Below are 25,809 nucleotides of genomic sequence, written 5' to 3'. Positions count from 1 at the left end.
AATCTGTAATTCCAAACAGGCTGTATAATATCTTCCATTCCTCTCTCTCTCTCTCTCTCTCTCACCGGTTCTTTCCTGCTGCCCGTGGGATGTTGGTTTCTCTTCTTGGCCAACTGTAGTTTATCCCAAAGAGGATATCACACACTGGATTTCTGAACTTGCAGTACCCGTTATGATTAGCATTTTTTTTTGTCTCACACCAAATGTTTCACATTTTGCAAAACTGTTTGATTAAAACAAAAAGAAACGCGAATTTAAAAACTGTTACGAATTGCCTGTACTTTGCCTCTAGACTACCATTTACATACAAACCCACACAATGGTCTTTAGGGGCATCTTGTGCATGAAATCAACTGCATCAGCAATGGCGCAGTCCTCAAGAGTCTGACTTCTGCAGAGTCTGTTTTCATGACTCGCATCAGTGCAGACAGATCATGAACCTGATCCAATGCAAAGTATGAATGCAGATTGTAATATAGATGAAGTCCCAGCAGAATCCAGTCACCAAAACACACCCACAGAGACCCATTCCCTCTCCCAAACGGCAGCGGAGGACTCCAGAGAGTGGAGGTGTAGGGCCATAATTGCTGTGTAGTGTTGGTCTACTGGGCGCTTGTGAAGAAGAAAGCAAACAAGACATTCAGATCTTTTCTCTCTTGTGTTGTTTCCAGTTTAGTAGAGTTAACGCCACTCACAGATAAGAAGGATTAAATTGCGTCTAATCAATAAGTGATCCGTAAAAACAAACAGATTTTAATCAGTGTTATTTAAATTTGCTGTCCTGACGTCTGATTTAAAACTCTCCACAGGACGGTAAGCAGCCTAGAGGAGTTTGTGGAGAGGAGGCGTATGTGAGCAATCAGAATCTTCTGTCTAATTGGTTTGGGACTTCAGATCTAGTACAGATTTTAAGACTTGTTTGCAAATGCCCATTAGCTTTTATGTGTCTTGACTTAAATTGCTTCTCTCTCTCCCAAGAGAATGAAAAAGCGAGAGAGAGTGAGTGAGTAAGAAAGAAAGGGAGAGAAAAGTAGACTGTAGTGAATAGGATCTCCCTTAGAGGGCCAAACTGTTAATTGCGGCGTTGTGTGTCAGACTGGTAATGTGTGTGCAGGAGAGAGAGAGAAAGAGTGAGACTCTCTAGGGCAAAGTTGTCTCTTCTCTGTCTGGCTATCAGTCTGGGTCACAGTTAGTCAAGACAGCTACATGTAACCGATACTGGAACTCTCAACCCAACACTACAAAACTGAAAGAGAAAGATCATGCAAAAAAAACATGGTTTTGATTTTCAGACCAACATTGCTTTTGTACAACATCTCAACAAATAAGTAAATATTAATTAACTTCTGTGTTATAGTTCATAAGATTAAAAGGATAGCTTACTCAAAAATGAAAATTACACCATTTACCTAGCCTCAAGCCATCTTAGGTGTATGATTTACTTTGTTCAGAATACAATCAGAGTTATATTAAAAATGTCCTGGCTCTTCCAAGCTTTATAATGGCAGTGAATAGCTGTTAAAATGTTGAAGCCCAATAAAGTGCATGTATCTATCATAAAAAGTGTTCCACATGACTCCAGGGGGTTAATAATGGCCTTCTGAAGCGAATCAATGCGTTTGTTTAAGAAATATATTATTATTTAACACTTTATAAACTGTAATCTATAGGTTCCGCTAACTGCTGTACACATATTCACAAGATAGTGGTGTTCCAGCAGATGACACGCTTTTAAAAATAAAGGTTCCAAAATTGGTTCCCCAAAGAACCTTTCAGTGTACAGTTCTTAAAAGAACCATTTTGAAGAACATTTCAAAAATCTAAAGAACCTTTTTTGACTATTAAGACCTTTTATGCAAAGGTTCCATGGATGTTCAAGGTTCTTCATAGAACCATCAATGCCAATAAAGAATCTTTATTTTTAAAAGTGTAGTGAGAATATGCTCGTCTCGCAATAACCATGTTTTTGAACGTGGCTTATGTTGAAATCCTCAGAATTTGTTCTGTACAAATCTTTGTTGTGTACCCCCCCCACAGAGCTGTGTGGAGCACTTTTTATGATGGATGCACTTTATTGGACTTCAAAATCTCAACACCCATTCACTGCCATCATAAGGATTGAAAGAGACAGAACATTTTTTTATAATTCTGACTGTATTCATCTGAAAGAACAAAGTCATATACACTTAGGATGGCTTGAGGGTGAGTAAAACATGGGGTGATTTTCATTTTTGGGTGAACTATTTTTTTTAAGTTTTTTTTCACATATTATTTACAATAATTCAGTTTTTACTCCACGAAGCCAGAACAGAAATAATTTTTGCATGTCTCTGTGCTTCACACAGTAGTGGCGTTCCTGAATAAATCAGTAAATTTAAATGAATAGTTGATAAAATGGTTCATTGAATCACATGAATCAGTGTGTCTGAACGAATTGGTTGAGTCAGCAATTAAATAACTCGCTTATAAAGTACTTGCTTCCTTCCTAAATAAATAAGTGTTTTTGAATCAACTGAATGTGGAGTTATTGATTCATTGACTCTCTCATAAAGACCTGCAAAGAGTCACGAAAATCCTCATAAGAATAGACAAGTAGAGTGATATAAACCGTAGAAAGTCCCATTGCTACTCGACTGTACATTAGCTCTCGTGGACTAACATTGTGGATCAAGACACTTTGGATAAAAGCTTCAGCTAAGTTAGGAAATTTTTCAGCTGATAATATTGAATCATTTTTCTCTTTACAATCACATTTTGTTTCAAATGAAATTAAAACTGCAGCAGTGCCAGACAAAAGCACAGGTGACCCATATGCACTTAGGGCAGTTTTAATATATTCCTTTGAAAGCTGTGATCACTCTGGAGAGTGTGGTCTGGACGGGTGCTAATTGTCCCTATGAATCAAGCTCTAATGATTCTTTAATGGAGTTGGCAGAGGTTTAAACTGTTGGCTGATGGAGTTGGTTCATATTAAATTACACTACCCTAACCTCAGCCCTTGTTGTTCCAGTGTGCGCATGTTTAGTTATTATTTTACCAAGCATTTACTTTTGCCAGTTTTGAAGATGATTAATAGCATGTAAATGGCCTAAAATGGGTCTTTAATTGCATTCAAAACAGTTTCTATAAATTATTGTCTGTCTTGAAACTGCATGTCAGAGATTATTCTTTTCTTAAACCACTGATAATAAGGGCTCAGCTTGTTAACCACACACGCACACACTCTAGAAACCCTCAAATAATGTGTTGATTGGCTTCCCAGACTTTTACCTTTACTAACACACACACCCATACTTACATGTGATAATCACCCTCATTTGTTATTTGAGAAAACTGAGGGTTTGGTTTTAATGTCAGGGGTGAATTTATTCTTAATGTATTATATAATGGGCTTTGCTTCATGGATGTATTTTTGGTCCAGAGCACAAATTTAAAATAAATAAGTACATAAATACAACCTCTGGCTTTTTAAAAATATGGTTTGCACGTCTTATCGAGTGGCATTTTTGAATGTCTTAATCTGTTCTTATTATTCAGTTATTCAGGTGGTAGTGATTTTATCTCTTCAGTTGCCATTTCTGGCATCACATTTCAGCAGTTGCTCCGGCGTTGCGTTATTCTAGTCAGAATTCATTATATGAAATGTACAGCTCCCCCTACTCTTTTTGTTAAAGTTAAATTAAAAACCAATTGTCATCTGCTGTTGGATTTTCTCAGTGGTAAAAGATAATTAAAAATCAACTAAATAAGGAAAAAGTGTTATAGCTGTAGCTACAGATGAAAAAATCCATGTACTGTACACACTCATGCTTAACCCATAACAAAGCATAATGCATAAAATACCTCAACTTGACCAAACGCATAATCCAGAATCACATTTAAAAGACCGTATAAAAAAAGAGCATTTCAAATGAGCTTCAGTAGTCGGTTAGCAAACCCACCATGGGATATTGGAAAATCACAGGTTTTTCTGTTCCTCAGTGGCATTTTCATTACATCCCCTCTGGTGAGCTGCTTCTCTGTGCTGTTGTTTTTGAAGCCAAAGCGGATTTGTGTGTAAATCTGTCAGTCTGTGAGGATAAGATGTCGTTTCCTTATACAGAGTGAGAGATGGTGAAAATAGCACACTCAAAATCTGGAGCTGTCAAAACGAGGCAGGAAGGATTCTAGATATAGATTGATGTAGATAAAATTGTAGGCAGGTGATATATTTGAATCTCTACTCTGGTCTCACTCTAGTCGTGAATTGGCTTGGAGGTCAAAGTTAGTATTTGTAGCTCTCAGAGTTACTATACTTAACTCTCCAACTGAGCTGACAAACTGCACCCACCTGTGATTCATTGGGACAAATTTGAAATGCATCATGATAGGGGAAAAAATATATTATTATTAGAGAATACTGAAGGAGTAACACTTTTTAAAAAGAAATTTGTACGCTTCTATCAATTTTGACATATTTAAAATTTTATCATAGCATCTGTATTATTCTGAATTTTTGAAAACAAGTTGTTTATCCACCTTATTCTTCAACGTATAAGTAAGCCTATGGATGAGACTTCCGTTTCATTAGCCGCTATAGTGAAATAATGAGAAAAACAACAACGTGCAGTAGACAGTAAAACTGTTTGCACTACAAACCAGTGTGTTCATATTTAAGATAATACATTAAAATAGTATCGTAAGACACAGCAGTTTTCAATATCAAGGAGCAAAACTATTTTGTACAGCTAAAAATAGCTGGACGTGGATGAGACCAGAAGCTTGACCCCCCCCACAAAAGGGTACAAATGTCTGCACCCACTCTTATGGGAGAAATAAGGTGAATATGGATTCATTTATTATGTTTTTCCATGTTCCTTTGGTGGATACATCGTGCTTTGCAAAGTTTAACATGACTTTGCTACAAAAGTGTGATCTTCTGATCCAAGGGTGCATCTTCCTCCCCTCTCTCCCTTTCGTTTCTTTCACATTCTGGGGTTTGAAAACTAAATAGAGGGAAATGCCTGTATAAAACTGGGACGGGCCTCTATAAATACAAAACAGCGCTGTCTGAGAAGGGTAGATGGATGAAAGAGAGAGGGAGGACGAAGGTACTTAGGGTTTGGCCCTGCAACCTCACCTTGGCTTAGTTTACTTACTTTATTTACAGACTTGGCATCAGTCAAACAGTTTCCCTCAGGACTGAATCAGAACTGACCTCCAGAGCAGAATCCTTGAAGTTGAACTACAGGCCTCAAAGATTCTGACTATCTGGTCCACTTTGCAATTTATTCTGACTGTGAACCACCCAATTAGATGGGGTAGAAAAGCCTTAGGTTTTTACTTAACATTACTGCGTTGATAAATCTTAAATTGTTCATTTAATCCTCATGGTCAGAAAGTCCTTTGAAAAGTATTAAATCAGTGTTAAGATATCTGTGCCTTATTATGTGCATTGTGCATTAGACAGTTCTTAAACAATGGGCTGAAACTAAAGTGCAGATGGAGGGACTGCAACAGATATCTCAAATTACACGAGTTCAACTTTAGTTTAACTAGATAGAAGTTATTGCATATTTAGCAAAGCTGTTAGATCTTAATTTAATTTTAATCTGCTTTATACACCGTGGGTCTGAAGCCACACTGGCTGTGTGACAAAAGACCATGTCAGTATCTCTTGTGGAGAAATCTCTCTATTTCTGCAGGCTAGGTGTGTGGTAAAGCTACTTTTTTTTTTCAGGATTCCATTTAAAGGGATAGTTCACCCTCATGTCATTCCAAACTCGTAAGACCTTTGTTCATCTTTGGAACACAAATTAAGATATTTTTGATGAAATCTGAGAGCTTTCTGACCCTGCATAGACAGCAATGTAACTACCACGTTCAAGGCCCAGAAAGGTAGTAAGAACATTGTTAAAATAGACCAGTGGTTCAACCATAATGTTATGAAGCTTCCAACTTTATAGAACACTTTCTTTCTTCAGTGTCAGGCTTTATTGTTTATTTATTTAATTTTTTTTAAGGGGTCATCAGATGCAAAGTTCACTTTTACATGTTGTTTGAACATCAATGTGTGTTGGCAGTGTATGTACAAATTTTACCCTAATACTAAAAATCCATGCAGTGGTTTTAATTAATCTGTAAAAATAATATCCCCTTTTTCAAATCAAGCCATTCTCAGATGCCTGTCAGTGTGGCGTCACACCGACAGACACCGTTCCCACAATAGTTGATTGACATGAGCGTCTTACCTCAGATCAGCTGTAACAGTCCGACCTCCATTGTTTCGATGCCGGAGTAGGGATGTAAGTTAGACAAGAATATCTCTGATTGAGCGAATGAGGTGTTGTGTTGCTGGATGTAATAATGAATATAGTGGTCGTTATTTACTCCAGACATCTGAGCCACTGAAGATGCAGTGGATTACGTTTGTTTGTGAAGGGAATGCGCCTCCCGATCTACATATATCCGTCTATGTTTTCACCTATAGCAGAAATGATTGTAAGTTTTTTTTTTTATGAATCTCTACAATCACCTTTCGTAATAACGTGCTAGTTAGCAAGTTTCACAGCTAAACACGCCAAATGCGGCTAGAGTAAACAGGCTCATCACCCCACAGAGAGTAGAGAGGGGCGGGGCGAGCAGAGCTCATTTACATTTAAAGGAACAATCCCTCAGAATGGGATGATTTTTGCAGAGCTCATTTTGACAAGGTAAAAAGGGTGTTGTTTTACACAACCATTGAGATTTTTTTAACCAAAGTATATTATAGTCTTTTCATTAAGACCCTAAAGAATCATATCAACTATGGGCATCCGATGACCCCTTTAAATGTGCTGTAGGTGATGCAGATCAGTCACTGGGACTCTCTGATCTTCATATAAGAGTATGTGAGCTTCCAGTGAGCAGTAATCGAGATGCTACCTAATTACAGTACTGTTATAATAGAAGTGATCAAGCTTCATTACCATGGAAAGATCCACACTGTGAAATTTAGTCGTAGATGTAATTCTACCATGATTAGACTCCACATCACAGATGTCTAGGGTTTCGATCAGGTTACAGGTTGATAGCACACATTAAGAATGCATAAACTGACATCCTTGGCTGCTTCTATCTTTCTCCTCCACAATGACCTTTACTCACCTTCTCACAAACAACCTCTGCAGGTCAACCTGACATTACAACCCCCCCATAGGGTACAGGCCAAAGATATTTGATTCACACCAACGCTCAGCCAGAATCAAAGTCTCCTTTTTTGAACCCTAATCAGATTTAATGCACAGATAACACAACATCACTCCACTGTAACTTTGAAACTTGCCGTTTTCTGTAAAGCTGCTTTGAAATGATATATTTTGTAAAAGGACTATACAAATATACTTGAGTTGGATTGATTTTTTTTTAAAAAATAGCTAAACTAAACCCTTCCACTGATTGTGATTTAAAATACAGGCAGACAAAAGCAAAACAGCCTCTTTGTAGTTGAATAAAGCTCTAGTGCAGAGATGCTCATTCAGGACTCCAAGGGTTCTCAAACTGAAGTACCATACAATTTGTAGCACTTGAATTAAAATGAGGTCAAATGGGTCAGTTTTTTCTTTGAAGGTTTGAGAAATGTCACAAGGACAATATCATCCAGTAATCATTGTATTCATTGTATCATAATATTTATTTATATTTATGTAACATGTAATATTTATTTACATGTTTAAACATGAATATTGTAGTGCTGTTTAAATATAAACTCTTATGCTCATGAGGCTGCATTTATTTGATCAAAAATACAGTAAAAAACATAGTATTACGAAATATTGTTACAATTTAAATTTACAATTACTGTTTTAATATATTTAAAAATGTTATGTGTTGTCTTGGCAAAGCTGAATTTTTAGAAGCCATTACTCCAGTCTTCATCCTTCAAAAATCATTCTAATATGCTGCCCAGAATTATTTCTTCTTATTATTAATGCTCAACTGTTGTGCTGCCTAAAAAGTGATCCTTAAGAACAGCATTGTAAAAAGACTTCACTGTCTTTTTAAACTTATTTATTCAATTTCGTTCAAAAAAAAAGTCTTTATGAATTTATGAATTTCCTTTACGAAAGAATCATACTAAGCACAAACTACAATGATTCAATCATCATCATTTGTGTTTGAACATTATTAATGCTAATTCTCATCACACAGAGTCCATATGTTTTACCACTTAAACACGGCTCTGTGTCTGAACGCTTAGCTCTTGTATATGAGGTATCACTTCACTCCGTCCCAGATTTAACTCTATCCACTGTCAGCTGCCAACTGAAATCTTCTGCGGACCATCATGGGTTAGTTTTACATTGTACATAATGGAAACTCAACTGCGCTGCTTTCTAATGCATGAGTGTGGGTTTCAGCTTTAAAGACATTTCTGACCTGAAGTGTCCCAGCAAACACCCGAGCACAACTGCAAAGTGTAAAGTGAGCCATTCTGCTGAGGTGATGTCTAAGATTGTGTGTCTGAGTTTTAAGTGGGCAGAGTTCAGATAAACACAACAGTGATCCCTGTTTGAATTCATTACCTTTAAAAGGTTATTTAGCAGGGCATAGATTAAAGACTTACAGTAGGTTATGCTTGCTAAAGTTAGATACTGGGGACATTTAGAAGGTTGTCTGAGAAAGCTGATTCCAAAATGTGTTGTGTAAGTGTTGTTAGGTATTAAAACGGGGCCCTTGAGGTCATAGTAGAACCCTATAAGTTCCGCGATGTGGAAAACGCAGACGGAATCATAGAATCCAGTCATAAAAATTTAATTTACTGTATAACATGGAATGTCACGGAATTTGCCCAATTTGAGATGAATAAATCAAAAGTACTTAAATCAAAATGTAGTATAGACTACTGTCTGTAAATATTAAGCTGCAAAAATACTATTTAAATATGAATCCCGCACATTTGAATGAATGGCCAGACGCACAATTACGTTTACTACACACATACTGAAACACGTGTGATGATAGTACTACTATTACTAATAAAATTATTATTAAAACGTTATATTTTTTTATATTTACCAGAATTTATTTACCAAAATTAAATGCACAGCACAGAATTTATGGAAAAAAAAATACATATATATATATATATGTGTATATATATATATATATATATATATATATATATATATGAAGAGTTCAGATGCAAAACCAGCTAAATCCATCTTCTTTCTTTAAAAAATGCATTTTTATCCAGCTCAGACGTATAGGTTTCTATGTAAATACTGGTACTTCTGATTGGGCTGAGACTGGTATTTAGCGAGTTTAAAGAAAAAATATTTGATGGACGTATAATATGTGTCGAGAGCATTCACTCACTATCATTATCTCATTTTTGACTAAAATGGCTTTTAGCTGGTTTTGCAAATAATTAATTTATTATATATATATATATATATATATATATATATATATATATATATTATTTAATTATTTATAAAATCAATTAATTAGACATGCCTTAGATTATTACAATTTAATAAAAACCATTAAAATGGATTCTAGGAAATAAATGGAAAACAGAATTTGGTAAAAATAAAAAATTTCATGGGATCTTAAAAATATAATTTTCGTTAAACTTTTAATAAATTTTAAGTTTTGATTTTAATACACTTAAATTTTGATTAATATTTTTCAATTTAAACATTAAAACAATCTTGAAAATTAAACTCGAAATAAACAGAATTTTAGAAAAATTAAAATGGAAAAAGTAGAATTTGAGGGAAAAAAATGAAAATAAAAATGGAAATAAAATAGGTTTCATAGGGCTCTGTGAAAGGACCTTTAAAATCTTTATTACCCACAACAAATAACAAAAAAACACAGCATTTTCCTTAACACCTGTTTGTCACTTTACACTTTTGTCTTTTTTTTTTTTTTTTGATAGTGTCATTACTATTTATGTGCAATTAAAGTGTTTATTAATATCTTGAATTCTGTATTTTCAGTTTTCATTTTAAATTGCTTAGTAGCTTGAATTTAGTGTTAATTAAAAATAACAGCACTGATTCACTGTCAGATATCAACACAAAAATTGTCCCCTTATATCAAATCTTACGCTTTTTCTTTGAAAACCATTTCATGGATTCATTGCGTCTAGTGTTCTGTCATTGTGAGAAAGTCTTGAAGTCCCATGTGCATCACTTATAAGTGTCTGTCTGTTTCTTTGTGTGCGTCTCCATTTAATGTGTTGTTGCATGTGTCTATTGTTTGTCATTAAATGTTGCTTTGTTTCTACAGGTGGAGAGCGGAATTGTGGAGTACATGAGCTTATCTGCATCAGAAAAGGTAAGCGGCCAGTTTAAACATAAAATGGCTGCCACCAGTCCTGTACTGTTGCTTTGAACACTGTTTTTCTTCTTTCTGTACTGAAAGAGAGTTTTGATCACCGTTCATGCCTGTCCATGTCTGTCTCGTAACTATGTTGATGTGTCATTATTTGATCTTCAGTCCTTGTTCCTTTTGTTTCTGTTGTTTTGAGCTTTCATACTTAAGTGTTTACCATCAGCCTTTGTGCGCAAGGTCTTTCATTTTTTGTTGTCTAAGTGTGTATGTTGTCAAACCTTTGATTGATTCTTTAATTATCCTTGTGAAAAGGAAGGAAGGTTTAAAATGGAGTGAAATAATGTGTTCAAAGTGTGTCAAACAATAAAGACAATATGTATGAGAAATATTTTTATTGTGCACAATAGAGAAACTAGATTTACTGAAGGCTTTCAGAGGATGAGACATTAAACATTGTGTTGGATTTTGCTGCTGTTCCTGAGTTCCTCAGGGGTTTGTCCAGCTGTCTTGTTTGTTATCGTCTGACTGGCTTGTTTAGTGAGAGCGCAGTCTCGGCAGATTTAACATCATTAGTGAGGATCTGCAGTGGTCCCAGTGTAATAAAGTCTCATGGTCCAGGTGGACCGGATGAGCACTGGGTCTCTGCAGAGTGTTTCTGAGGCTGAACCCATCAGTACTTACAACCCTGTTTAGACATGACTCTTCACATCAGTGTCCAGCGATTTAGTTTTTAAGTTTTAAAAGGGAAGATTTTTCTGTCCAAGCCTATAAATGACACACAAGGTCAGATTTGTGTTGTCTGTGAATGTTCAGATACATAAATGGAGATTCTATTATGCTTTTCTCATGAACACTTTCAGAAGACGAGTTATTCACCACCTGTGTGTGTATAGTGTGTTTGTGTTAGTTTGTGCACACCTCAGGCAACATCTGCCCACTGTCAGTCAAAGTCATAGGTGTTTGTTGACAGGATGTTCCTACTGTGGCTAAAGCTAGATTCCTGACAGGTTATGGCTACGATGAGTGTTGCAAAATGACTCACTGAAGTTGATATGCTACAAGCTTAAGTATTGTACATACAGTTGAAGTCAAAAGTTTACATACACCTTGCAGAATCTGCAAATTGTTAATTATTTTACCAAAATAAGAGGGATCATACAAAATGCGTATTATTTTTTTATTTAGTACTGACCTGAATAAGATACTTCACATAACATTTACATACTGTATAGTCCACAAAAGAAAATAATAAAAATGACCCAGTTCAAAAGTTTACATACACTTGATTCTTAATACTGTGTTGTTACCTGAATGATCCACAGCTGTTTTTTTTTGTTTAGTAATAGTTGTTCACGAGTCCCTTGTTTGTCCTGAACAGTTAAACTGGCCTCTGTTTTTCAGAAAAATCCTTCAGGTCCCACAAATTCTTTGGTTTTTCAGCTTTTTTTGTGTATTTAAACCATTTCCAGTGATGACTGTATGATTTTGAGATCCATCTTTTCACTCGTACTCGTATGCAGCTATTATAGAAGGTTCAAGCACTGACTGATGCTTCAGAAGGAAACATAATGCATTAAGGGGGGTGAAAACTTTTTGAATTTGTAGATCAGGGTAAATGTAACTTATTTTGTCTTCTGGAAAACATGTAAGTATCTTCTGTAGCTTCTGAAGGGCAGTACTAAATGAAAAATATTATGTTTAGTCAAAATAAGAAAAATGTGCACATCTTCATTCTGTTCAAAAGTTTACACCCTTGGCTTTTTTATTAGTAGTAGGTAGTTTCTTTAGTAGCTTAACTTAAACCATACATGGAAAAGAAAGAGAGAGACATAAATATGAAAATATGACAGTTTGGCATAATGATAATGACAGAAAGCATCATGAGAGAAGAAAAAGAGGAACAGCTCTTTTTAAACTACACACTGGTGCTGTTTTATAATGAAAACACTTTAAGATTGAACAGGCTAATGTTAAATCCTGGTGGCCCATCACTTGATTATATTTTAATGTCCTTCAAAAGCGGAGACGTTTATGAGGCCTATAAAATCTGGTAATGGAGGTGCCTGCTCCCTCTCTATTCAAGTATGACTAAACATTATGTGTGTGTTTGCAGCGTCATTTAGCAGGCATATATGGTTGTGTTGCAGACTAAATCACAGTATATATCTCTATGAGTGTACAGGGCATTCTTGTCTGTGTGTTTGTGCGTGTGAGGGTGTTATGACTGAGGGCGTGTGCGTGGGCCTCCGAGAGCACTTGTGGTCTGTTGTTATGTGGGAGTTCACAACGTTGTGCAGTGTTTTTTGTGTTTTTGTGTCTGTAGTATTTTGTAATTCAGAGTTGGCTAAGTATCCTGACATGCTTTTACCTGTTTCTATGACAACAGGACCAGACGTCAGTATCCAAGAAGCAGAGGCAATTTCTAGCTATAATAGTGTGATAATAATTTACCATAAAAAGATGCACATAGATGGTTATTTGAGTCAGTGCTACACGCAAAACTATCTCTGATATGTTGCATTAAAGAAGTAATTAGTGTAAGTGTGCATTATTTAGAACAGGTTTATTTGAGGTGGATTTATGTGGTCACTGGATTTTTATTTAGGATATTTTAAGAGTTAAATGTAGTGTAGTTTGAGTTTCACTCCTCCTTGGCCCGCTTTCTTCAGTTTGAATGGCTCAGCAGTGTCTTTTCTCCAGATGCACCTGCTCTGTCCAGCTGTACTTTTCTTTGGCCCAGATTCTGTCCTGGCTCAGGTGATTTTTCCGTCTGATGACCTGGATTTACTTCAGAAATACAGTTCTGCATTGTGCAACAGGTGTGCAGACTCTCAACATGGACCCGAGGGGTTTTCTCTGTTTCACACACATCAGAGGCTGTAAGAACCATTGTATTTGTGTTTATTCATCTCTCAATGCATCTTTTTCTTTCTTTCTTTCTTTCTTTCTTTCTTTCTTTCTTTCTTTCTTTCTTCCTTCTTTCCTTCTTTCTTTCTTTCTTTCTCTCTTTTGCCCAATTTTTTTTCACCCCATTACTTTGCAGTTCCTTTGACTTATAAGCATACTGCATGATATTGTAGCTGAATGTATGTAGTCAAAATAATTTGTTGGTCTAGTAAAACAGCATTAAGTCATATTGTCACTGTTATGAACAGTATGATTTTACAAAAGCCCATTTCAGTCACTGAATAAAAAATAAAGGTAATTGCGACTTTTTATCTCTCAACTCTGGCTTTTTTTTCACAGTTGTGTGATACAAACTCGCAAATCAGACTTTTTCCCTACGATTATGAGAACTGCAAGAAAATCAGGCTATTCCTCAGAATTGGGCATTATAACTCGTAATTGTGTTAATATATCACAATTCTGCGAAAAAAAAAAAAAAGTTAGAATTGCAAGAAATAAACTCACAATTGCGAGTTAAAGTCTGAATTCTGAGATATAAACTTACATTCTACCTTTTTTGTGTGATACAAACTAGCAATTCAGACTTTTTCTCTCAGAATTTTGAGATATAAACTGGCAATTCTGACTTTTTTTTTTTCAGAATTGTGATATAAACTCACAATTGTGTGTTAAAAAGTCAGCACTGTGAGATATAAACTTACAAATCTGATTTTTTTTTTCTCAGAATTGCATGATACAAAGTAGCAATTTTGACTTTTCTCAGAATTTTGAAAACTTTCAATTCTTATATTTTTCTCAGGTTGTGAAAATTGCGAGAAAATCTTTTTATTCTTTTTTCGGAATTGGACATTATAACTTTTAATTGCATTTGTATCTCACAATTCTGAGAAAAAAGTCAGCATTTCAAGATATAAACTCACAGTTGTTTTTCTCTAATTGCGAGAAAATCATTTTTTTCCTCTTTTTTTTTTCCTCAGAATTGTGTGATACAAACTAACAATTGGACATTACAATTGCATTTGTATCTCACAATTCTGAGAAGAAAGTCAGAATTGCAAGATATAAACTCACAATTGTGAGTTAAAGTCAGAATTGTGAGATATTTTTCCTCGATTGCAAGAATTGTGAGAAAATCTGTCTGTTTTGCCTTTTTTTTCAGAATTGGACATAAGTGCGTTTGTATCCCAAAAGGAAAAAAGTCAGAATTGCAAGATATAAACTCACAATTGCGAGTTAAAGTCAGAATTGTGAGATATAAACTTGCAATTCTGTCTTTCTTCCTCAGAATTGCAAGTTTAAGTCTCGTAATTCAGAGTTTTCTTAAATTTGCGAGTTTGCCATGTAATTCTGAGGAGAAAAAAAGTCATAATTGTGAGTTTATATCTCACAATTTTGATTTAATTTCTCAGAATTGTAAGTTTGTATCTTACAATTCTGACTCTGTAACTCATAATTGCTAATCTCTCAATTTGGAGGAAAAAAGTCAGAATTGTGAGATACTAAGTCGCATTACCTTATTGGCTGAAATGGGAAAATAAGTCATTCAGTTTTGAAAAAAACATTTTATTGTTGGGGTGAACTGTTCCTTTAAAACTGTGCAGGTTTGAAAAGCCTATTGTAAATGTTCCCTCTCTGAGCACTGAGCCGTACCGAACGCTGTCGGTTTTTCCTGTCACTTCCTCTCTATAATGTGTGAAGACTGACAGTAAGAACTCTCAGTACAGTGGATTATTTTGTCCTGTTATTGATGTGGGTGACTCAGGCCTCTTTGACTAAATTGGCATCTGACTGCAAGACTTTCAGAAGGACTTGTGACTAATGGATTTTTTTTTCCTTCAGCAAGATAGTTAAAAGCGCCTTACTGTGATTTAAGTATATAACAAGAAACCAGAAATAATTATAAATGACAGAACAGAGAGAGGAAACATGAGGGGGAAGAGGAGGCAAGTGGGTTATCAGGGAAATGTTTTCATTGCATTGATCAGGAAACAGACAGGCTGTAAATCGATTAGCATTACTAAAAATAGCAGACGGAGGGAGAGCTGTTTTATAAGTGTTTGTTTAACCAGAATCACCTCAAACACTGAGAAACTATATTTATTACCTCTCTAATTGCCTGCATTCAGAAACAAGCATAGACATTAATGAAGTGTCTTAAACTTTTTGAGTAGCGCTTACTGTATATTTTAGGATGTTTATCAACCTTGTGGTTGTTTAACTGTTGCAAATCTGAAAGTCATACACCAGTACTACAGTATGTAATATTTATCTTGTTGTTGCTCCCTTATGCTATTAATGTCTTACCGCAGTTTGTAATTGTTTAGAAGCAGTAGGGATGTTAGTGTCTTTGTTGTCAGGAAGTACTGTGGCAAACATAGAGGAAAATTAGATTTCAAAAATCCATCTGGCCATTACATTACCGTCGCATGCACACAAATGTGTTGTGTGCATGACTAGGCTAAACAAACAACACAGACCAGATTCACTATACCTAACAGGTACTCTTCTCAAGAATTTGGCTAACTGTGGTACTTCAGTAATATCTATTTCTTCACAGTGTCCGCCATGACAAAAGCGTGTCATCATTTGCATTTAGCCACTGTTTGTCCTGTGTTGTGACGTCCTCTTGCGTGCTAAAAACAGCAGCAGCTAGCTAGATTACGCAGTTAACTGGCTAAACGGGATCAGTGACAGCAGGGACTCTGTTGCCATGGTTAAAAGCTGCTGTTATGTAACAAAGATCATTCCATGGAACATTCTTTTTTTTTTTCACACTTTGGAATGGAACATTATGGATTCTGTCCAGTCTGGCATAATAGTGACACTGGCATAATGACTTCTGACCTCATCTTACCCTGATTGGCCTTTGGAAACCATACAAATTTAAACCTTATACCATCAATAAATCTGTAATGTAGTTTATTGTTGTTGTATTATTATTATTTTTTTTTTAACTATTGTAGTTACCCAAGACCTCACAGCCATAATAAAATTTTGTATGGATTCTACCAGTGACCCATTTGTAGATCATGTTAACTTTTATTTTATACCAAAAAAATAGATTTTAGTTTGAATTCCAAGCTAAAAAGAGCACAGAGTGATATCATATTTTAGATAGCTGTAGTAACGTGGTTTAAAATGGAAGGATTTCTCTTTTAATATTTAACTCTGTTCCTGTCAGACCCTGTGGGACAGAGAGGCTGATGGGACAGAATCACATTGCATAATTTGTGTGAATAATTCACACTTACTCTTGCAGAATGGGTGTGTGGAGCTTTAGAGTCAAATTCACACTTACAGAAAGCTGTGATTCAGTTCAGTGCAAAATCATCTTTGGTAAGTTTATTTCTTCTCTAAGTGGGAAACCAACCGTCTGGAACTGGGTCATTTCCCTCTGTCATCCTGAAATATGTGGCCACAGAGCCGAACCAGCAGATAGTCTTGCAGCTACATTATATCATCTCTGTGGTTTTTTTTTTTTGATGAATACAGGAAGGTGGTCAGGTCAAACCTTTTGCACCCGCTGTGAACATTTCATCTTGCTCTGTTTCTGCATGGCTGGTCTCTTTCTCTCAGTAATGTCTAGACTAATGTCTTGATCTGTGATTGATTCACTGATCCTGGATCCTACTGAATAATGTGAATGTTGTCATTGTCACAGAAAACCTGGATTTCAAATTTGAATGTCCAGATCTGGAAAATTCAAGAAAAAGTTAGTAATGGAAACCAAATTTGGTTTGAATCAGATATTAAAGGGATAGTTCAACCAAAAATGAAAATTCTGTCATTAATTACCTTCTCTCATGTCATTCCAAACCCGTAAGACCGTCGTATGTCTTTGTAACACAAATTAAGATATTTTTGATGAAATCTGAGAGCTTTCTGATCGTCCATAGACAGCAACTCTCGTGAACACGCAAAGAAGAAATTGTTGAATAAAGTCATTATTTTTGTATTCTCATAGTTTCATAACACCACTGATGTCACATGGCTTATTTAATCAATGTCCTTACTACCTTTCTGGGCCTTGAACATATCAGTTGTATTTGGCTTTTATGCAGTCAGAAAGCTCTTGGATTTCATCAAAAATATCTTAATTTGTGTTCAGAAGATGAACGAAGGTCTTACGGGTTTGGAACGACATGAGGGTGAGTAATTAATGACAGAATTTTCATTTTTGGATGAACTATCCCTTTAATTTCAAATGCAAATTTGAATGCTGATCCTCAACCAGTAATCACAACTGACTGGAAAGGTCACGAAAAAGTCATGGAAATACTTTTTGTCTTTCTCATTCCGTCTATTTTTCAAGGCACCTTATTAAAGTAATAAAAAAAAATCTCTCTTTCTTTCTCTCTACAGTGTCTCCTGAGGCTCTGGGGTTCCTGTCTGGCATTGGTGTGTTCATCTTTCTTGTGATTGTACTCTTTCTTTACCTCAATAACAAACTATCCCTTGAGAGTGCCAACCAACTGTCCAGCCTTGACCAGTACAGGAAAAGCACAGAGCCAGCAGGTTTGTGGCTGTTTTTCTTGCAAATGTGTGTGTGTGTGTGTGTGTAATATACGTGGACCCATGTATTTGGACACTTAAGTCACATTTATAACTTGTAATAGATACTGAATTATATACACTAGTGTTTAAATATTTGGGGACAGTAAGGTGTTTTAAAAAATTAAATCTTTTTATTTAACAAGGACCCATTTAATGTGATCAAAAGTGACGGGAAAGACATTTTTAATGTTAGTTATAATGTTAAATGTTTGAACATAAGAGACTTATTTCAAAAACCGAAACCCAAACATTTGAACTGTAGTATATATTGACCTTCACCTGCTACGACACCTGTGTAATTTTGACGGGAAGTGAAAAATTGTTTTCATCTGGTTTCACTGTTTTGTAGACATTTTTAATGTGACTTACACTGCTGTTCAAAAGTTTGCGCATCAAGACTGCATTTATTTGATCAAAAAACAGAAAAAAACTGTTATATTGCAAAATGTTATTACAATATAAAATAATGGTTTCTGTGTAATTTATTCCTGTGATGCAAAGCTGAATTTTCATCAGCCATTACCCCAGTCTTAAGTGTCACATGGTCCTTCAGAAGTCATTCTAATATGCTGATTTATTATTAGAATGATCTGTGCTGGCAACAGTTGTGATGCCAAATATTTTTTTGGAACCTGTGATACTTTTTCAGGATTCTTTGAGGAATGAAAAGATAAAAGGAACAGCATTTATTTAAAATATAAACGTTTTCTAACATTGGAAGTCTTTGCTATCACTTTTTATCAATTTAACACATCCAGGCTGAATAAATATATTAATTTCAAAAAAAGAAAGAATACAAATTTACTGACCCCAAACTTTTGAACAGTAGTGTGTATTGTTAGAAAAGATTTCGGTTTCAAATAAATGCTGTTATTTTTAGCTCTTTATTCTTCGAAGGAAAAAAAATGGAAAACAGGTTCCAAATAAATTTTAAACAACAGCTGTTTTCGATATTGATAATATCAGTATAATATCAATGTAGGATCAGGTGACACTGAATACTGGAGTAATGATTAAATGATAAAATTCAGCTTTGATCACAGGGATAAATTAGATTCTAATGAAAATTAAAAAAGAAAAACGTTGTAATAATATTTCACAATTTTAAATTTTGTTCTGTATTTTTGATCAAATAAACGCAGCTTTGATGAGCATAAAAAACTTCTTTAAAAAACATTAAAAATCTTACTGATCTCAAACTTGTGAAAGGCAGTGTAAGTATCTAGAAGTGTACGAAATACTTTTGATGGTCACTGTAAAAGAAGGTTCAGGAAGCTTTTGTTATGTAACTGCGGATATTATCTAAAGGGATATCTGAATTTTTTTCCCCCCTGGTGAATCGGTTGAGGTTTATTATCAATGTTGAAGAGAAATAGAGATTCCGGATGTACAGTATGGATTTCCACCCCATCTGTAAATGTTTCATTGAGCTGGATTGAGCAACAATGTTTTGAACTCTTCACACTGGTATTTTTAGCACAGTAGTGGCCATTCATAAAAAGCCAACCTGATTTATTTCTTTCATTTAGATTAAAATAATTTCATAACATTCTGCGATGACTGAGACCAAATCATGCTGTTTTTGAAGCTAAGAGGTCCAGGATAACACCAAGGTCCAAATTCCCAAACACTGCGTGACAATCTCCAGAGAGGTAATTATCTGCTAAGCTCCAGATCAGAGTCTGTGAGAACTACTAACAGAGCTTAATTAGCACCACTTAGGCGATGGAGAGGTTTGTTGGAGATGATTTTGGTGGTGTGGCATTCCGGGATATTCCACAAACTCCTTCCTGTTTGTCTGTCAGGCACGGTGACGTGCTGAGCTGATCGGCTTTTGGTCTTTAGTGCCGGACGTTGATCGGAGAGGACAGATGCCACCGGCCAATTATTAGATCAATAGTACATGTGACAAATGTGTGTGTCTGAAATTGAATGTAGGGATCATGTAACATCCCTGAGAGAAATCTGGGCAGAAATCCAAACTCACTTACACTCAGGATCAAATGTCTATATTATCAGTATATATGCACACACACATGCTCACACAATAAAACCAGCTTGAATAAACTTAATAAACCATGCACATTTGTACACACAACTACCTTTTGTTTAAACCACGAAGCACTCAATCACACCTACACACTTTTGACAGGGGCACTTGATGCCCACACACACACACACACACACATCCTACAGATAGGTTCTGGATTCAGGCATCACTGAGCTGCCCACACACAGCGCTTTACATAACTCTGCCCAGCATCAGAATCAGTGGCATAATCAGAATGACATTTACTGGATAAGTATGTTTGCACTTATGTGACCCGGTGAGTCTATGACAAAGCACAATAAACATAGCTATGAACTAAACATGAAATTGCAGTGTTTCTTCATTAAAGGAGAAGTCCACTTCCAGACAACAATTTAGAAATAATTTACTCATCCCCTTGTCATCCAAGATGTTCATGTCTTTCTATCTTCAGTCGTGAAGAAATGATGGTTTTTGAGGAAAGCATTTTAGGATTTTTTCTCCATGTAATGGACTTCAGTGGTGACCCCGATTTTGAACTTCCAAAATGCTGTTTAAATGCAGCTTCAAAGGGCTCTAAACGATCCCAGCTGAGAAAGAAAGGGTCTTATCTAGTGAAACGATCGGCCATTTTTTCAAAAAATGAAAATTTGTATACTTTTTAAGGACAAAAGCTCATGTAGCACTATCTCAGGGATCCGTGTCCATGACACTACGTACTACAGATTCATGTCGAAACTATGATTAGCATTCTTTCATGAATACAAAATTCAACAGAACAGAATTTATTTGAGAAAGTTATTACTGTCGCTTTTTTAATATTTATTTTACATTTCATTTTCAGAATAGCTTTTCTGTCATTTAAAGGGATAGTTCAACCAAAAAAATATATTCTATCATTAATTAGTCATCTTTGTAATGCAAAAGATATTTTAGATGAAATCCGACAGCTTTCTGACCTTCAAGACTGACACGGAAGAGAAGAAATTGTTGAATTAAGTTTTTAATTAAGAATTATTTTTGTTTTCTTTGTGCACAAAAAGTATTCTGGTAGCTTTATAAAATCCAAGAAGTCCATGTAAAGCAGTATTAAATGTGTTCTGAGTTTGTCACACCACCGAAAAATGTTATTAACCACCCATATGAATGATGATTTAATTAAAAGCAAGTACTTTTTACTTGCTTTGATGTCACATGGACTATTTTAATGATGTCCTTACTACCTTTCTGGGCCTTGAACATTTCAGTTGCGTTGCTCTCTATGCAGGGTCAGAAAGCTTTTGGATTTAATCAAAAATGTCTCATTTTGTGTTCCGAAGATGAACGAAGGTCCGACAGGTTTGAAAAGACATGAGGGTGAATAATTAATGACAGAATTTTTATTTTTGGGTGAACTATTCCAACTAACTACATAACTCGTATCCCCAACTTTGGTACAGTGATAAACATACTAGTAAATAGCGTAAATGTTCACTGACTGTGACGGTTTGTAATGTCATCTGTAGTCATTTAGTGTCTTGCTGTGCTGTGTGTCTATGGCCAGTCGAGGATAATGTCAGACTGGCAGTTTTTCATGTCTCTGCTTTGAGGTCCTGTAGGGGAGCTGGCCATGATTCCTCTGTCACAGTCAAAGTGGATGTGAGGTCATTTACAAATTATGCCAAAAAGCAGGACACCCTCTTCAGCACTATTACCACAGAGGGTATTCAATCCTACACCCTGCCAGAAAGGATCTCCCTCGTGGTGTTCGCTGTCTAAAAAATATGAACAGAACTCCTTTGCCCTCTGTCTCAGGGGAACATCTACTTATGTTTGCTGCCAAATATATCAGACTCTAGTAGAGTAAATTTGCTGGATGAAATCTCTGAACCTGGTGTCCGTGGTTCCCTGAACCATCTGCTGCATACATTACAGCTGCATAAACTACAGTCATTATACATAATTACAATTATACGTCGCAACATACGCACATCTGATTGCGCTCAACGGCAATTTGCCTTTTTTCCCGGTTTAGTCTGTGTGTGGTTTGTGGCTGATTTTGGAAAAGCATGAATTACTGTCATGATGATGTGAGATTTGACCTCTCTGACTTGCCTCACCTGTGTAGCAGTTGTTTGAGTCAGAGCATGCTGTGATATCCCACCTCCCAGGAGACTTTGTGTACTGTAATTTAGTTGCTTTATGAATCATGAGTTATTTAAAGTGTTATTTAGAGATGATTTGTCTCCTTCTTTTTTTCTTTTAGGTGCTCAGATCATTTTTATTTGTTACTGCCATTTAAAGTAGTTTTTATCTGTAGATTTTGAGCATGTCCAGACATTCCCTAAAGCTTGTTTATTAAGGATTGAAGGCCTGGGAAGTTGGACATTTTAGAGAAATCATAAATTGAACCAGCCATCCATGGCACCATGGCATTTTTTAAGAGCTTCCAGCAACATCTCCCCTCTATGTCCACCATGTTGGAATCGGTGTCAGAAAAGGTTGATGACCTGGCTTATGCACTGAGTGATGTCACATTCACTGTGAGCGGAGAACTTGCTGAACATGTTAACACCATCATCCACAAAGTCCAGGCCGAGGAGCTGAAGAGGATGCGTAGGAAAGAGGCGGAAGAGAAAGAGGCTGTGGCACGGCAAGCCCAGGAAAGAGATCCTTTTCTGGGTAGGACTGAAATCCAGACCCAGGCTGCATCTGGCCTAGTGAAGGACCCTGAGCCTCAGACTACAAGCAACGAAACAGGTTCAGTGTTGTCCACTGAGACATTCTCTGCAGAAAATGACCTTTCACAGGCTCCTGACACTCTGAAAGAAAAGTTCAAAGCGCAAAATGGTGCTGATTCACCTTCTGTGCTACAGCAAAATGGATCCTGTGTTAAAGAAAGAACTGGGTCCATTAAACTCAAAACATCAAGAAGCCCAGCAGATGGCTGTGAGGAGAAAAACTCTAGTAATAGTGAGAGACCTGCTGAAGGTGAGAGGACGAGGCTGCTGATCTTTCCCTCAATTATCTGAACCCTAATTGGATGACTGTGTGCAAAAAAGAAGCCACTATCTTTTCTTTCTTTAAAATCCACCTTGACTCTTTCAAACCGATCTCTTCATCCAGTGGAAATGATCTCTGCTGCTTCGCAGCTGCTTCGCTTTCCCTCCTTTTTATCTCTATGGGAAGACTTGAACTCTCTGTGGTTGCTCACACTTAATAAGTCTCTCTATGCTTCTTCCTGTGTCTTTTTTATTTCTCTTTCTGTGTAAAAAAGAAATACACAGCGTTTGGTTTTCCTTCTTCAACAAATTATTAATGCATGTCACTGCCGTTCTTGGCCTTTCAAACTGAATTTTCCCAGATGTTGATTCATTATAACCTGCACGCTACCTTCCCTTTAACATGAGAATGTTTTAATTGTCAAACTATATCGCCCTCTAGTGTTTGTACTGAAGAACAACAAGATGTTAAAGAACAGTTTTGTGGTGTTTGCAGTATTGGCAATGTTATTGAAATCCTAAACAGGCATGATATGCATTATCTTTAACATAATCTACATGAAGAGATTTGTTGATTTCCTCCTTTTTATTTAGGAGTTTAAGTTATCCCATTATATGTAGATCTTTATACAATTATTTTCTGTTATCTTTATTAGAAAAGTACAGTTGAGGTCAAAAGTTTACATCCCCCTATTAGAATCTGCAAAATGTTAATTTTACCAAAATAAGAAGGATCAAACAAAATGCATGTTATTGTTTATTTAGTACTGACCTGAATAAGGTATTTCACATTAAATATGTTTACATATAGTCCACAAAAGAAAACAATAGTTGAATTTATAATAATGACCCCGTTCAAAAGTTTACATACGGTTGATTCTTAATAATGTGTTGTTATCTGAATGATCCACAGCTGTGTTTTTTTGTTTAGTGATAGTTGTTCATGAGTCCCTTGTTTGTCCTGATCAGTTAAAATGCCTGCTGTTCTTCAGAAAAATCCTAAAGGTCCCACAAATTCTTTGGTTTTTCAGCATTTTTATGAACCCTTTCCAACAAATGGTGTATGATTTTAAGATCCATATTTTCACACTGAGGTCAGCTGAGTGACTCATATGCAACTATTACAGAAGGTTTAAACACTCACTGATGCTTCAGAAGGAAAACAATGCATTAAGAGCTGGGGGTTGAAAACGGTTTGAATTTGAAGATCAGGGTAAATTTACCTTTAGTCTTCTGGGAAACATGTAACTATCTTCTGTAGCCTCTGAAGGGTAGTACTAAATGGGAAAAAAAAAATGATATTTAGGCAAAAAATTTAAACATCTACATTCTGTTCAAAAGTTTTCACTCCCTAGCTTTGTTGCGTATGGGTCCCCCCTTTTTTGTGCTCAAAATATAAATGCATGTTCATTTTGTTCTTCTCCTCGTTTTCTTTGTCTCAGATAAGAGTTACGTGAATGCAGACTATCACTGCTCATCGTCGGACAGTGATGATGAGGTGATTGGTCAGTACCAGGAGGCCGTGACTCGATCACAGGGTCTCCGGGGTGGATCAGCGGTGACTAACCCACGCCACCAGAAGGGCTATGGCTGGGACACACGGCAGAAATACTGCCCCCTAGCAGCTGAATACGATGGCTACAGCAGCGAGGCCTCAGCAGATGACGGTAAATGTACTGTACAACTCGCACAAAAAGCGCTTTCTCACAGCTCATGTGACATTCATGTAGAGTAGAGGTTTATGCGCATTCTGAAAAGGGAGTGTAATTGTTTTGGTGGGAGTTATTTTTCACTGGTGTGATTTAAATTAGTTTAGTAGGAGTGTGTGCTATTGCCAAAAAAAAAAATATATATATTTTCTGTGATTTTATTGATAACAATAATTAATGATATGTTGCCAAGTGTGTTATTGTGCTGATATCTTAAGAACTACTGTGGACATCTGACTCCTAAAGTTGTTGATATTCTTCATATTCTGTGTGGTCAGTTCACAGCAGTGGTAGAAATGAATCTTTTCCAATAAGTTTAAATTGATTTTTACCTTTTATGGGCATTTTTACCTTTTTGAATCAAATTCTTAAATTTAATCAGTCAGTTACAATTACAAAGACATTTGGGCTGTTACCAAGCAAATAAAATCACTATAAATAAAATTCATCTTTGGAATGCAGAGGAAACACAGAAGTTGCATCTGAAGTGGCATTTAAATGTATTTACACGCTGTTTAACGCAGCTCAGAGGGACATGGAATTGAAGGGATAGTTTACCCCAAAAATTTCTGTCATTAATTACTCACCCTCATGTCGATCCAAACCTGTAAGACCTTTGTTTATTTTGCAACTGAAACATTGCCCAGGCCCGGAAAGGTAGTAAGGACATCGTTTAAATACTCATACAGCAGTGGTTCAACTGTAATTTTATAAAGCTATGAAGGGTCAGAAAGCTCTCAGATTTCAGCAAAAACATCTTAATTTGTGTTAAATGAACGAAGGAATTTGTAGCGACATGAGGGGTAAGTAAGGGTAAGGTTATATCCCTATAACCTTTAACGGCTTTAACCTACAGTTACAAATGCATTAGTACTGTTTTGGTATTTCAAACAAAAAATGTTGAATGCTGACAGAAATTATTTTAAAAACAAAAAGGTACTTTAAATGTGAAATTAAAACTGCCAGTAGGTGGCAGCAAGTCACTGTTAATAATTGAGTCTTTGCAATTCAAAAACAAATCATTTAAACAATTGATTCATTTAGGAAGGAAACACCCTCATATGCAAAAACAGTGTTATGGCTGTGTTCGGAATTATTTTTGTTGGCGAAATAGAGCAAAACAGGCAATATGGTGTCTAAAACAAAAGCCTCTTAATATTAACTTATTGTTTATTGAACTGATGTATGAAATCAAGTTTCAAAATATCTGTTTTCTGTTTTAAAATATTTTAAATTGTGTTGGCAAAGCTGAATTTTCAGCATCATTACTCCAGTCATTCAGTGTCACCTGATCCTTCAGAAATCATTCTAATATGCTGATTTGATA

General features: G+C 35.9%; 1 protein-coding gene across 6 annotated transcripts in view; it reads left to right on the top strand.

Annotated features, from left to right (window-relative positions):
- syt14a (synaptotagmin XIVa) overlaps positions 1-25,809 on the top strand; it is a 50,499-nt gene that overhangs the window by 5,115 nt on the left and 19,575 nt on the right. For 3 of the 6 annotated variants that reach the window (XM_051126059.1, XM_051126058.1, XM_051126055.1), the window contains exons 1-5: positions 12,426-13,181; positions 17,572-17,724; positions 19,293-19,415; positions 22,038-22,762; positions 24,216-24,440. In XM_051126059.1, coding sequence (XP_050982016.1) covers positions 22,201-22,762; positions 24,216-24,440 — 787 coding nt within the window. In that variant the 5' untranslated portion in view covers positions 12,426-13,181; positions 17,572-17,724; positions 19,293-19,415; positions 22,038-22,200. Of the gene's footprint in view, positions 1-10,257; positions 10,306-12,425; positions 13,182-17,571; positions 17,725-19,292; positions 19,416-22,037; positions 22,763-24,215; positions 24,441-25,809 lie in introns of those variants that run through there. The other 3 variants (XM_051126061.1, XM_051126060.1, XM_051126056.1) reach the window with 3 other exon arrangements.

Source organism: Labeo rohita, chromosome 13 (genome assembly GCF_022985175.1).
Source record: "Labeo rohita strain BAU-BD-2019 chromosome 13, IGBB_LRoh.1.0, whole genome shotgun sequence".
Classification (NCBI taxonomy): domain Eukaryota; kingdom Metazoa; phylum Chordata; class Actinopteri; order Cypriniformes; family Cyprinidae; genus Labeo; species Labeo rohita.
This window is presented reverse-complemented; position numbering and strand designations above follow the sequence as displayed.